Source organism: Danio aesculapii, chromosome 11 (genome assembly GCF_903798145.1).
Source record: "Danio aesculapii chromosome 11, fDanAes4.1, whole genome shotgun sequence".
Lineage (NCBI taxonomy): Eukaryota > Metazoa > Chordata > Actinopteri > Cypriniformes > Danionidae > Danio > Danio aesculapii.
This window is the reverse complement of record NC_079445.1, coordinates 34,030,001-34,045,127: the sequence shown is the minus strand read 5'-3', so window position 1 is coordinate 34,045,127 and position 15,127 is coordinate 34,030,001. Positions and strand designations below refer to the sequence as shown.

The window sequence follows — 15,127 nt, the reverse complement described above, 5'->3', positions numbered from 1 at the left end:
TAATGTAATCATAAGCTTGACAAGTAGTTTTGGAGAATTTGATGTTTCCCCATTCAACTCAGATGGCTGCCGAGTGAATTGACTTGCCTTAAAGGGACCTAGGCTGAACTTGCTCATTATATGTGTGTACTGTGTATATGTTATGGCATTATTTGACTCATCTGGGAATACATAAAGAGCTAATAAACTGTGTAGAGAAGTCAAAACAGAGTCAGGAAATCCTCTGTAACACAAACTAATGGAGATCTGCAGCAAGGAGACATGATTCCACTGAAATGCACAACATTCCAAGAAAATAGCTATGCTTGTGCATTCTGTAATTTTATGGTCTCATTTTGTGACACCATGTACTGTTTTTGGCTCAGATGTCTTTGGTCTGTGTTACATTCATATTTAAGTTGAAGAACATCAGAATTTGTTTGGAAACATCTCATCTTTTGAGAAGTTTCACACTTGTTCAGATGAACCACAATAACAGAGACAGTAATAATAGCGAAAATATAGCTTTCATACTTTAAAATACACTCACTGGCCACTTTATTAGGTACACCTGTCCAACTGCTCATTTACAGAAATTTCAAATCAGCCAATCACATAGCAGCAACTTAATGCATTCAGGCATGTAGACATGGTCAAGACCTTCTGCTGCAGTTCAAACCGAGCATCAGAACGGGGAAGGAAGGTGAATTAAGTGACTACGAACTTGGCATGATTGTTGGTGCCAGACAGGCTGGTCTGAGTATTTCAAAAACTGCTGATCTACTGGGACATTCAGGAGCAGAATGGCCAGACTGGTTCCAGCTGATAGAAAGGTAACAGTAACTCAAATAACCACTTGTTACAACCGAGGTATGCAGAAGAGCATCTCTGAACACACATCACATCCAACCTTGAGTCGGATGTGCAACAACAGCAGAAGACCACACCGGGTGCCACTCCTATCAGCTAAGAACAGGAAACTGAGGCTACAATTCACACAGGCTCAGCAAAATAGGACAATAGAAAATTGAAAAAATGTTGTCTGGTTTGATGAGTCTCGATTTCTGCTTCAACAATCAGATGGTAGGGTCAGAATTTGACGTCAACAACATGAAAGCATGGATCCATCCTGTCTTGGCCCATTATTAGTACCAATCGAGCATTTTGTCAACGCTACAACCTGAGTTCTGTTGCTGATCATGTCCATCCCTTTATGAGTACAGTGTACCCATCAACTGATGACTACTTGCAGCAGGATAACGCACCATGTCATAAAGCGTGAATCATTTCAGACTAGTTTCTTGAACATGACATTGAGTTCACTGTGCTCAACTGGCCTCCACAGACACCAGATCTCAATCCAGTAGAGAACCTTTGGGATGTGGTGGAACAGGAGATTCGCATCATGGATGTGCAGCCGACAAATCTGCAGCAACTGCATGATGCTATCATGTCAATATGGACCAAAATCTCTGGGGAATATTTCCAGTACCTTGTTGAATCTATGACACGAAGGATTATGGCAGTTCTGAAGGCAAAAGGGGGTCCAACCCGGTACTAGTAAGGTGTACCTAATAAAGTGTACCTAATAAATCGATGATGTATTGCAACCTCAATTTTCAATTTTGCTTCTAATGCAAATATATACAAATGTACAAAACTCTACAAAAAATGGAAGTGCCAAAGATAAACACGGCATCAGCAGAGGCTGAGATTGCTTTGCTTTTAATGTAAATAGTTCTGCAAACCAACATCAGCATTCAAACACATTGAATTCAATGCGTTTACTCAGTGAGCCATACTTTGTATAGGCAGAGATTGCAAGCGACAAAAATCTGTTCAGTGAGTGGAAAAGATGGAGCATAACAAAAAGCAATGACATAGGGGTCTTGGGTTATACTGTACCTTCAGTTTCACAAACAAACTCACTAGCAGCGTGAAATTTGCCCTGAGGTTAGCTTTTAAAATAGTTGGAGAATTTTTAATTACTCGCATATGCATCTCGCCTCCCTTGCCATAGCATGTTACCGTGGTGAATTACTTCAGTAAAGAATCAGTGAATCATAACTGGTTATATTCTGTTACTAAACCAATACCAAATAATCCTCGCCTTTTCCTCCAATGTATCACCCATTTATATTATGAAGTAATTAGTTTTTTCACCTGTATGTTGGGCACAGAGGAGGTGGATCGCAGTCTCTCTCTTCATAAAGAGTATCTGGACACTCTTGACCTCCGTTAGCATGTCTCTGGATGATGATCCTGTGCCGGGACTGGGTTGAGACAGTAGCATTCACTACAGAAGTGAAAAAAACAAAACAAATCACAATGATGAAACATACGGGCGAATTTATGTGCTGTTAAGGGGATGCTGACGATCCCTGCATATGAAATGGCTTATTTTCCTACTATAAAGTGTGTAAAAAAACATTACATGAGTTGAATAATGGCATTCAAAAAACTGTAGACATTAGTTACCCACAAGATATATATTTTTTCCACCTATTCAATGGACACTCTCCTATACTATCCAATGAGGCCATGAAAGGAGATGAAAATGAAGTGACATTGATGCTGGTAGGTCATGTGATAATGACAACATGATGGATGCAGTTTGTTTATATTTTATCTGACCTCCCCATGTTATTCCATGTTATTTTAAAATTCTTGATTCTGACTGACTGGAAGTTGTGTAATATAGTCATTTCCAGTTCCAGTCAGTTTTGATCACAGTTTGAAATAAAAGTGCTTCCCCAAAACATTAGTAGTAACCATATTAACTCAGTGATAGTTGACGGAGCCCTCATTCCTCTGTGTAATCTCAAGGACACTGACGTGTGCTTCAACCAAGGCCCTGATTGGGGATTAACCAGCTCGGAAACATGCTTGAAAATATAGAGGTAGCTAACACATTGTACTATGAGCTATTAGATATGCCAGTGTCATTTACATTCACACACATAATCTCTTTTGCCTCTGCTTAACATTCAGTGGTTCTTTGCCTCTGCAAGGTGCATTTAAATACCTATAAATGCACAACAATCTGTTGATTATCCCTTACTTAATACATGGTTGTATAATAATAACTCCTGTACAGCAGTCCCACAACATTCTGACACTCAATGACACTCAAATACCCTGTCAGAAAAGTCTAGGGGCTGAGAATGGGCATTTTTACAGTGTCTGCTATAATGTTAATGTTGTTTTCATATGTTTTAAATGAATATGGCTACTGTGTAAATACACAGTATAGTTACAATTTTATTGCCACATTATATCGTTATGATAACATGATATATACCTTCAGTGATTTCTTGAAGATAAATACCAAATAAAGCAACTGGAATAACTACAGCAGTCACGATCGTCTGATCTCATATAAAGCAAGAAATCGTGAGGTCATATGATGACGTGTGCAGGTGCTTTAGTGCTGTCCAAATTCTTTGGGGTAAATTTTGAAGCCCTTCCCATTAACCCTCAGTTTTAATTTGTGGGTAGGGGTACAAAAATAGAATTGGGATTGTGCTTTAGCATGTTAAATATTCCAGACCAGTCAACCCCATGTGCGGTCAGATGTAGTGACTAGCTGCATAAAGAGCATATCAGCATGAGCTGAATACTCGTTGTGTTCAGGAGCTGAACAGAAATGTCTCTGATTGGCCAAAATGGGCATCAATGCACTTGCTTTGCTCTGGGTTTACACTCAAAATACTATCTTTTTGGTTATGCAGCCTATAACTAGTTAAGCTACTAGAACACCTGCAAAGGTCTGGGCCTCGCTTTCATTTTTACTTTCATAAACAGGAGTTAATTCCCGGCACAGAATATGCTGCTTTGAAAGACAAATCCAGCAGCACGGTGGCGCAGTCTCGCCTCACAGCAAGAAGGTCACTGGTTTGAGCTTTGGCTGGGTCGGTTGGCATTTCTGTGTGGAGTTTGCATGTTCTCCCTCTGTTCGCGTAGGTTTCTCTGGGTGCTCCGGTTTCCCCCACAGTCCAGACATGCGGTATATGTGAATTGGGTATAGGATTTATTGGGAATTATTGGGTATAGGATGCATCAGCTGATTGACAATGGTTTTAAACGCTCCCTTGAAAGCTTTCAGTAAAGTTTGAAATGCTGTCAGTGATGTCATTAGCACACAAGCGTTCAACTTTTTCTGACAGCTCCTCCCTCAACCTTTCTGTGGTTTGGTAGATTGACACAGCTGTTGGAAAACTAGTTATCATATCATGTAGTGTGTGACCCCCACCACACACCACAAAATATTTTAAAGACAAAATCAAGTCATGTAGTGTGAACGGCACAGTGATCTGCCAATGTTTAAAGTCATGTAGTGTGAACTAGGCTGTTAATGTCAATTAACAAATTCTCATCAATAAATATGCTTGTCTGTCTCATCTCTGTTTTTGACTGAATGGGGCAATCTTGTGACTGAATAATATGTCAGTTAGTATATGCTCCATTGAGCCATTTTTGTTTCTGTCAGCTTTGCTTTAGAATTATTAAATTATTACGGCTCAAAACAATGTGTTGTGTCTAATATTCATGTTTTGTAGCAAATGGCCATGTAATATGTGGGATAAAGTACATCCAGGTGGTTGTTATCGCAGAATAAAGCCCTTTAGTCTTATACAACAGTGTTTTGCTTCACGTCGGGCTGCTGATAAGCCTGTCGGACTTTATTCTGTGATAACAACCGCCCGGATGTACTTTATTCCTTACATATTGACCTTATTCTACAATGTGGAAGTGCGATCATTTTTGCAATTGTAAGAAATCGATCAAAGTGCATCCATGACTATACAAATAGTTGAATAAATACAATAATAAAATGTCAGTTTGCAATATCAAGCATGTTAAAAATCAACGGAAGTAAATGAGACGAAAAGTCTCGAGCTTAAAAGATCAATTATAAGGTCAATACTATGTATTCGTTTATTCATTCATTTTCCTTCGGCTTAGTCCCTTTATTAATCAGGGGTTGCCACAGGAATGAACCACCAACTTATCCAGCATATGTTTTACACAGTGGATGCTCTTCCAGCTGCAACCCAGTACTGGGAAACATCCATACACACTCATTCACACTCATACACTATGGCCAATTTAGTTTATTCAATTTACATATTGCGCATGTCTTTCAACTCTGGGGGAAGCCGGAGAACCCACAGGAAACCCACGCCAACACGGGGAGAACATTCAATCTACAAACAGAAATGCTAATTGGCCCAGCTGGGACTCAAACCAGTGACCTTCTTGCTGTGAGGCAACAGTGCTAACCACTGAGCCACTAAGTCACCCTAATACTATATATTATCACAAACAAAATATATCTGTATTAGCTACTCAGACACTGTGTGATTTCAGATGCACCATTGAATGAATATGCTTACCTGACAAACAAGAAGTGGGACAGATACTCCATTCACTAAAGGCTGTAACAATGCAGTCCATTTTGCAAGGTAGTGAACAGGCCCGGACTGAGTCTGGACGAGAGGACTCAGGACACCTAAAGGAAGATGGGAGATACCAATGATCATCATAGAAGTCTAAACAGAAGTTAGTATGTAAGATTTTTGTGTTTCTTTACCGTTTTGGCAGCACGTGCCCATTTCCAACCCTCCTGCACATGACTTGGCGCGTCTGTAGCCCTGTCCCGCAGGTGCTGTCATCCTCCATCTGGTCTGTGCTGTTTCTTTCAGTCTCGTCTGTGATGGTGTTTGGCATGCAGGGATCCCAGGGTGAAGCGTCCCAGTAGTAGACGGTGCATGAGTGGGTCCCGCAGGATCTCCACTGCTCCAGCTCAGAGCCCGGAGGACACGGCTTTCCATCTACAACCAAACAGAGGATTCTGAGGTTCTGTTTATATCTGTCAGAAATGACTACTGTGTGTTTATTTATAACTTCAACTGCAGTGCTGCAATATGGATTCATTCAGCACACTTATTATTGGCTTATTGTCAGCTGAGGCTTTAGTCATTCAAGAGTATTCTAAAGGTTCATATTTTTCACTTCTATTACCAACACTCTATATTTTTTACCAAACAGAGCACGTTTTTGCATGATAATAATATTAATGAGCAAAATAATAGGTAGTGCTGTCGCCTCTCAGCAAGAAGGTCGCTGGTTCGAGCCTCATCTGGGTCAGTTGGCGTTTCTGTGTGGAGTTTGCATGTTCTCCCTGCATTCGCGTGGGTTTCCTCTGTTCATGTGTGTGAATGCAAGAATGTGTGGATGTTTCCCAGAGATGGGTTGTAGCTGGAAGGGCATCCGCAGCGTAAAGTATGTGCTGGATAAGTTGGCGGTTCAATCCGCTGTGGCGACCCCGGATTAATAAAGGGACGAAGCCGAAAAGAAAATGAATGAATAAATGAATAATAATAATAATAATAATAATACCTAACCATTATATAGCGTTTTTCTGGACACTCAAAGCACTTTTTACACATTTTTTTGTGGAATCTCCTTATCCACCACCAGTGTGCAGCATCCACCTGGATGACGTGACAACAGCTTTATTGTGCCAGACCACACACACCAGCTGATTGGTGGAGAGGAGACAGAGTGTTGAAGCCAGCTATGATATGGGTTAAACCCCTACTCTTTATTGAAGAACATCCTGGGATTTTTTTATGAGATGTTAAAGACCTCGGTTTAACATCTCATTCGAAAGACGGCGCTCACTGAACAGTATAGAGTCCCCATCAACATAGTGGGGCGTTAGGATCCACACAGAATGTAGGTTGAGTGCCCCCTGCTGGTCTCCCTAACACCACTTCCAGCAGCAACCTAGCTTTCCCATGTGGTCTGCCATCCAGGTACTGACCTTTTCTTATTATTTATATTATAGATAATTATTAATATATTATTTTTATACTTATTATTATTTAAATTAGATTATATTACTATATTAGACATTTGATTTGATTTATTTATCTCCAATAGAAAAATCATACATGAAAATTATTTAACAAAAATACATTTCAACATGGACGAAATGGAGTAGGATGAAGCACAAGCCTATTATTTTCCCACCCTATTACCACACACATCATTCGTCTATTACTTCAACTTATTTCTTCTATTACTTATCTCTTCTTTTTACATGAGACATATGAGCTTTATATGAGACATATTTTATCCTTTTGGCATCTTTGACATATTATATGTTTGATTCCCTTTGTACATTTTCATTTTATAACATAGACCCAAAACTACATATTGCAAACAGCCATTAATTGAAATGTCATCATACCTTTCTCAATTTATTCTTTTTCAATCACCTATATTCATCATAATATTCCCTTAATAATATATATTTATACAACTTTTTAAATTGATTATTATCCTGACATTGTTTGAGAATCTGTTCCAGACTGTTCCATCATTTCCATAATGTGTGTATGGGTGTTTCCCAGTACTGGACTGTGTCTGAATAGGCATCTGCTGTGTAAAACATATGCCTGATAAGTAAAGGGACAAAGCCGAAGAAAAATAAATGAACGAATGAATGCATGTAGACAAAAGTCTCTTATGTTTAGGGTCAGACATAATTTTTTTTTGCTATTTCTGCACAGAATTTTGTAAAAAAATCTGCAGATTTAAGCGTAATGATTTTGGGAGTAACTAAAAACTTAATGAAATAAAAAAATACCTTTTTAAAATACCTAACAAAGCAAGTCTCTCATATAATATATCTATTTAAAGATAGAAAATATCACTTAAAGTGTATTGTAGATAAATCATATGAACGTTATCATATTAGTCAGTAATATTAATTAAATGAAATGAATATACTCATTGAAGTCTGTGGATTTCTGCAGGTGCAGATTCCGTGTGGGCCTACTAATGCTTAATCAAAAATACAGTAGCACAAAATATTGTGAAATAATACCTGCTATCTTTTTAAAACATAATTTATTGCTGTGAAACATAATATTCTTTGACTAACAGAAAGTTTAAAAGAACAGCCTGATTTTTTCTTCACTGTCACATTAGATCAATTTCATGCTGAATATATCTCCGTCTGGTCATATTTAAAGACAAAGGAGCATGTGTTTGAGGGTCAAATGGAGGTTATGTGCCTGATGAGTGTGTCATAAAGGAACAATCTATAATTCATAGGAAAGATCTGCTTTATGGGGACCGACATGAAAGAAACATGTCTGGAGATGACAGGACAAAGACTAATAAAACCACATTTAAAAGTGGGAATTAGAGATTTTGACTTTAAAAAAGGTTTTAAAAGAGGCTTTGTGAATAATTCAACTGAAAGAATCTCAAAAGAGGGCTTTGATAAAGACTGTACGTTTTTCTTCATCAAATATTACATTTTCACCAGGTTTTTGTGAATTCTTTTGCTTAACATACTTGATATTTTCTACTTTAACTCAAAATATTGTATCTGTACACGTGCTTTAACTTGACCAAACGCTGGTCCAACATTTACGACAGTGAATGCCTGATTTACTTGAAAGGGACTTTTGTTGGGAACCAAATGCTTAACCCTTGTGTGTCAATTTGGAAAGGTAACTCATAGGTCCATAAAGGACAAAAATGTCTATGTATTAATGTATCAAAATCCTTTACAATTTCACTAGATTTATTAACCAGCATCAGCCCTGGCTGTCATTTTAAGGATGCACAATTATGAATGCATAAATATGTAATTAGTTTAGCCAACAAATTTTACATTTAAAGACATTTTTACATTAAATAATTTTGTCTATTATTTAGAATAAATAAACAATATTTAATTATAATCAGCCTTGCCAACAAATTAGAAACTAAACAAGATTAATAAACAATACATCAAATAATAATAATTAACGTAATATAATAATAACATTCAGTCATTCTTTCATTTTCTTTTCCTTTATTAATCAGGGGTCACCACAGCAGAACGTACCGCCAACTTATCCAGATTATGTTTTACGCACCGGATGCTCTTCCAGCCGCTTCGGACAATTAAGCTTACCCAGTTCACCTATAGCGCATGTCTCTGGACTTGTGGGGGAAATCGGAGCACCCGGAGAAAACCCACGTGAACACGGGAAGAACATGCAAACTCCACACACCCAATTCACCTATAGTGCAGAAATGCCAACTGACCCAGCCAGGGCTCAAACCAGCAACTTTCTTGCTGTGAGGTGATCATGCTACCCACAACGCCACCATGACGCCCATAATAATAACAATTATTTATAAATAATACATTTTGTTGACTTTTTGGGATGAAATATTGCAGCTTTATGGATTTTAAAGGTATGATTTGAAAGTGGAGCTATCGTTGCACCTAATATAAATAGGCCTACATTATGAAAATTAAATTTTATTAAATACACTTATTTACCAAAATGTATATTAGCAATAACACAGTCAAAATCATAGCAAAAATTAAATATATGAGGAGTTTAGATTGAAAAACCTCTAAATGACATCTGAAATATTTTTCTAAAATGAGCATTTTTATCAGGCTTCAGTCTGTAGGTTCAGTAACATCACTTTTATACCATAGAATAAGCCCTTTTTATGGTCTTCAAAGTGAAATAAATCAACATAAACAAAGGGGGTTGAGAAAAATATTCATTTCAGACGGCACTTAGAGGTTTTTGCATCTGAACCCTTCATATATATCACATATATATATATATATACAGTTGAAGTCAGAATTATTAGCCCCTTTTGATTTTTTTTCTTCTTTTTTAAATCTTTTCCAAATGATGTTTAACAGAGCAAGAACATTTTCACAGTGTGTCTGATAATATCTAGTTGTCTTATTTGTTCTATTTCAGCTAGAATAAAAGCAGTTTTAAATTTTTTAAACACCATTTTAAAGACAAAATTATTAGCCCCTTTAAGCTATATGTTTTCTTGACTGTTTGAACAAACCATCATTATACAATAACTTGCCTAATTACCTTAACCTCCCTAGTTAACCTTTAAATGTGACTAAGCTGAAATAAGTGTCTTGAAAAATATCTAGTCAAATGTTATTTACTGTCATCATGGCAAAGATAAAATAAATCAGCTATTAGAAATGAGTTATTAAAACTATTATGTTTAGAAATGTGTTCTCTCCCCTAAACAGAAATTAGGGAAAAAATAAACAAGCGGTCTAATAATGAAGGGGGGATAATAATTCTGACTTCAACTGTATATGGATATATATATATATATATATATATATATATATATATATATATATATATATATATATATATATATATATATATATATATTCGATTATATTATATTTTATATTAAGAAATCAGTATTTGATGGAAACCCCGTGATTTTCGCAACAAATTAAACCATTTGCTATTGTGGTAAATTGTATGATTCTGAGAAAAAAAACAAAAACAAAAAAAACAATATTTATTTTTTAATTTGACAGAAATGCTACTAGACCAGGTGGTGCAGGGTAGTACTGTCACATCACAGCAAGAGGGTTGCTGGTTCGAGCCTCGGCTGGGTCATTTGGTATTTCTGTGTGGAGTTTGCATGTTCTCCCCGTGTTCGAGTAGGTTTCCTCTGGGTACCCCTTTTTCCCCCACAGTCCAAAGACATGCGCTATAGGTGAACTGGGTAAGCTAAATTGTCCATAGGGTATGTGTGTGAATGAGAGGGTGTGGGTGTTTCTCAGGGTTGGGTTGTGGCTGGAAGGGCATCTGCTACATAAAACATATTCTGGATTAGTTGGCGGTTCATTCCGCTGTGGCGACCCCAGATTAATAAGGAGACTAATCCAAAAAGAAAATGAATGAATGCTACAGACCTTTACAGATTAAGCCAATTATAAAATTTACATTGTACTCAAACCCATGCCTAATAAATCCAGTAAATGCAGAGTAATTGGATGAACTATTGTTGTACTTAATATAAAATACACTGTAATAAATACAGGGTTCCACATAATAACTTCATGCTGTCCCAACACAAATTGATTAAGTTAACTTAATTGATTTTACAAGTTTATAAATAGATAGCCCACATAAAATAAAACATGTAATTGAAATACACATATTTGCCAAATTGTAAGCAAAATAATCACAAAAATAAAATGAAAAATTGACATTAAACATTGTATCATGTTTTAACCTAAGAAAACAGCATTTGGTGGAAAAACCCTGATTTTCACAACAAATTAAACCATTTATTACTCTGGCCAATTGTACATTTCTGAAGAAAAAAGACAATAGTTATTTTTTAATTTGGAAGAAATGCCATCAGACCTTCACAGAACAAAACTCATTATAATATTAGCATTTTTCTCAAACTCATGCCTAATAAATCCAGTAAATCCAGAGTAATTGGATGAAATATGAAACTGGATGCACATCTTCTTTTAGATGAAATATAGCAGTTTTTATACATTTTAAAGGGAACATTTTTGTCCTGAAGGTCCTGAGAGGAACTATTGTTGTACCTTAGAAATTTTTCCAAATTGTATGTTATTGGCAATAACACAGTCAAAATCATCACAACCATTTGTTATTTTGGCTAATTGTACATTTCTGAAGAAAAAAGCCAATATTTATTTTATTAATCTGGAAGAAATGCTATCAGACCTTCACAGAACAAAACTAATTATAAAATTAACATTTTACTCAAACCCTTGCCTAATAAATTAAATAAAATCCAGAGCAATTTGATGAAATATGAAAACCAATGAACATCTTTTGGATGTAATTTTGCAGTTTTTATGAATTTCAAAAGGGACATTTTTGTTGTGAAGGTCCTGGGTGGAACCATTGCTGTACCTAATATAAAATAGATAGCCTACATTATAGAATAAAATTGTAATTGAAATACACTTATTTGCCAAATTGTATGCTTTTTGCATTAACACATTCAAAATCATATATATATATATATATATATATATATATATATATATATATATATATATATATATATATACATACATACATACACACATACATTGTTGAATTATTAGCCCCCCTGAATTATTAGTCCCCCTATATATTTTTCCCAATTTCTGTTTGACGGAGAGAAGATTTTTTTTTCAACACATTTCTAATCATAATAGTTTTAATAACTCATTTCTAATAACTGATTTATTTTCTCTTTGCCATGATGACAGTAAATAATATTTTACTAGATATTTTTCAAGACACTTCTATACAGCTTAAAGTCACATTTAAAGGCTTAACTAGATTAATTAGGTTAAGTAGGCAGGTTAGGGTAATTAGGCAATTTATTGTATAATGATGGATTGTTCTGTACACTCGAAATAAAATATAGAAGGGGCTAATAATTTTGACCTTAAAATGGGTTTTAAAAAATTAAAAACTGCTTTTATTCTAGCCGAAATAAGAAAACATTTTTATCAGACATACTGTGAAAATTTTCTTGCTCTGTTAAACATAATTTGGGAACATAATTTATATATATAAATTATATTATATTATATTATATTATATTATATTATATTATATTATATTATATTATATTATATTATATTATATTATATTATATTTAAAGTTTTTTGGTGGAAAAACCCTGATTTTCCAGAGTAATTGAATGAAATATGAAAATATATTATTTGATGAAACATTGTTTTTATGGCTTTCAGAGAGATAATTTTTGTCCTGAAGGTCCTGAGTGGGACATTTGTTGTACCTAATGTAAAGTAGGCCTACATGATGAAATAAAAAATGTAACTGAAATACACTTATTTGCCAAAATGTATGCTTCTCAAAATCATCAATCTTCTCAAAAAACAAATAAAAAAAAAACAAATGACCATAAGAGTGAGGAAGGGTTCATTAGACCAAACTCACGCTCTCCAGGAAGAGCCAGAACTAGACGCGAGCGACTTTGTTTCCCCTCTTGGTGTTTACTGGAGCAGGACTGGGAACAGGAGGTCCAGAACCCCCAGTGTCCGAGCACACAGTCTCCAGGACAGGGCATCTCACATAACCGCTGGACAGCAGGAGGATCTCCCAAACACTTATCATTAGGGACTGGCTCACCTAAATAAAGCAAAACCATTGATCATGCGTCTAATAATAAAATAAACATTGTTGTTTTTGAATAGCACATACTCTTTCTCAATAACCATGGATATTTAATAAACATCTCATTTAAATACATGAAAATATGCAATTAAATGAATTGCTATGAATCAAAATAAGTACATCGAAATAATTATTATGGTTTGTTCGAAGAGCAGGAATATCCCGGTTTCCTTTTATCTTGCAACTAACAATCACTTTTCCTTAATTAAAGCAGAATAATATGCAAATAAGATGTTTAATAGCAGCCTGATTGCTCTATTCTCTCCTCAAAAGACTGTGATTGTGAAACATTAAGGCAGTTTTTTAATTAACGGACAGCTTGAAAAATAATTATCTGCTAATGAATGCTGAAGTTAAATATCAGTGCCGAACTTCACACAATTTAGGTTGGGGAAAATACCCTGCCCTAAACGCTTCAATGAAGCATTTAAAACAAGATTCAGTGGCATTTTTTAACATTAACTATACTTTATGTATTAGTAAAAACAAGGGTTAATAATAAAAGGGGCCATATACTTTTTTTGCATCTTTTTAAAGAAGTCAGATGTTTCCTCAAAATGTTTCTGTAAACTTAAAGTATCCCACAGATCATTTATTTTGTAAAGGTGCAGTATGTAAATTTGACACCCAGTGGTCAAACTTGGTATTGCACTCCTAGTTCAAGCGCAGGTTGCCAGATTAACAACACTAACAGTGTGTGGTGTGCCTGACTATCGAGTCTAAATGCTGATTTAAGTCGTGTTCTCTATAAAAGCAAAGGTACCTGATAGAAAGAATATTTCCCATATTAAAGGGAGTTTTTGTCCTAACCAACACCTCTAATTGATATATTAGAAACGGCTTCTATTTCTTGCAGCTGAACAACAGAAAACTGACAATGGTCCCCTCAGGTACACCTCATGTGCTTTATTCAGTGTTAAATGCTAATAATGTGTGTTTGTATGCCATTTTCCATGACATATATTGCCATATTACTGAAAGCAGCAGCAGAGAGTTCACCTCAGCTCTTGAAAATAAACCGTTTGAAATTGAACTTTAGAGCTGTGACTCAAAACCAACACATATCAGTGATTCAGCATGTACATTTAATGTTAAAGAGGTTTAATATGTATTAATTCAGTTGTAAGGCTTACCATTTTGCTGGACGGCAGTAAGTGCACTATTCTGTGCTTCTGAATGGCTGTATTTAAATTTCTGTCGTGATTCGTCTGGTGCAAACAGCCAAATTGCTTATCACCACAAATCTCATCACGTAATTGTTGTAACACAGGGTTACAATGTAACCTGCTCACCTAATGTTTGTGTTCATAATATTTATATTGTTTGCTAATTAATAACCACCTCAAGCGGAACTCTGAACATTGTAACTTGGAACTGTCAAGTTTTTATGATTATGCTAATTGTATTCACCTTTTTGGGATGAAATAAACTAATCACTTTTTTCAATACACCTTTATTATATATATATATTTTTTTTTTCAGTTTTTCTGTATCTAGCAAAATGACAGAAGCTAAAATTAATCTGCTCTTTCAAACTCCAGTGTGTCTTCTAAATTCAATATAGACTATAAGTGTAGATTTTATAGACTTAATGAAGCTCCAAAAATTTTAGATTGTAATAATTGCAGTAATTATCTGAAAACAGACAAGCTAACATAGCCTGACACTGTAAAAAGTGATTAGTTACTTAAAGCGAGTAAACCAATTGCCTTAAAAGCAACAAGTTGACTTCACAAAAATAAAGTAAACCCACTACAACTTGGAACTGTTAAGTTGATTAAATTTTTTTATAATTATGCTAATAGTACTCACTTTTTTCAAGTCAACTAATCCCTTTTTACAGTGTCAGACTATTTTAGCACTTCAGTTTTCAAAAAATTACTGTAATTATCATAGTATTATATATTTGAAGCGTCAATAAGTCTATAAAATCTGCATTTATAGCCTGCATTGAATTTAGAATACACAATGCAGTCTGAAAGAGCAGATTCATTTTACTGTGTCATAGATGTAGAAAAGCTGGAGAAAAAAACTTATATAATAAAAGTGAATTGGAAAAAAAGTGATTAGTTTACTTTTTAAAAAGTGACAATGGGTTTACA

At 35.2% G+C, this 15,127-nt stretch overlaps 1 protein-coding gene across 1 annotated transcript in view; it reads right to left on the bottom strand.

The window, feature by feature from the left end:
- thsd7bb (thrombospondin, type I, domain containing 7Bb) overlaps nucleotides 1-15,127 on the bottom strand; it is a 111,341-nt gene that overhangs the window by 49,328 nt on the left and 46,886 nt on the right. The window contains exons 7-10 of the mRNA XM_056468854.1: nucleotides 12,789-12,980; nucleotides 5,573-5,813; nucleotides 5,376-5,491; nucleotides 2,143-2,275 (exon numbers count right to left, since the gene is read on the bottom strand). Of these exons, the coding sequence (XP_056324829.1) occupies nucleotides 2,143-2,275; nucleotides 5,376-5,491; nucleotides 5,573-5,813; nucleotides 12,789-12,980 (682 nt within the window). The remainder of the gene's footprint in view (nucleotides 1-2,142; nucleotides 2,276-5,375; nucleotides 5,492-5,572; nucleotides 5,814-12,788; nucleotides 12,981-15,127) is intronic.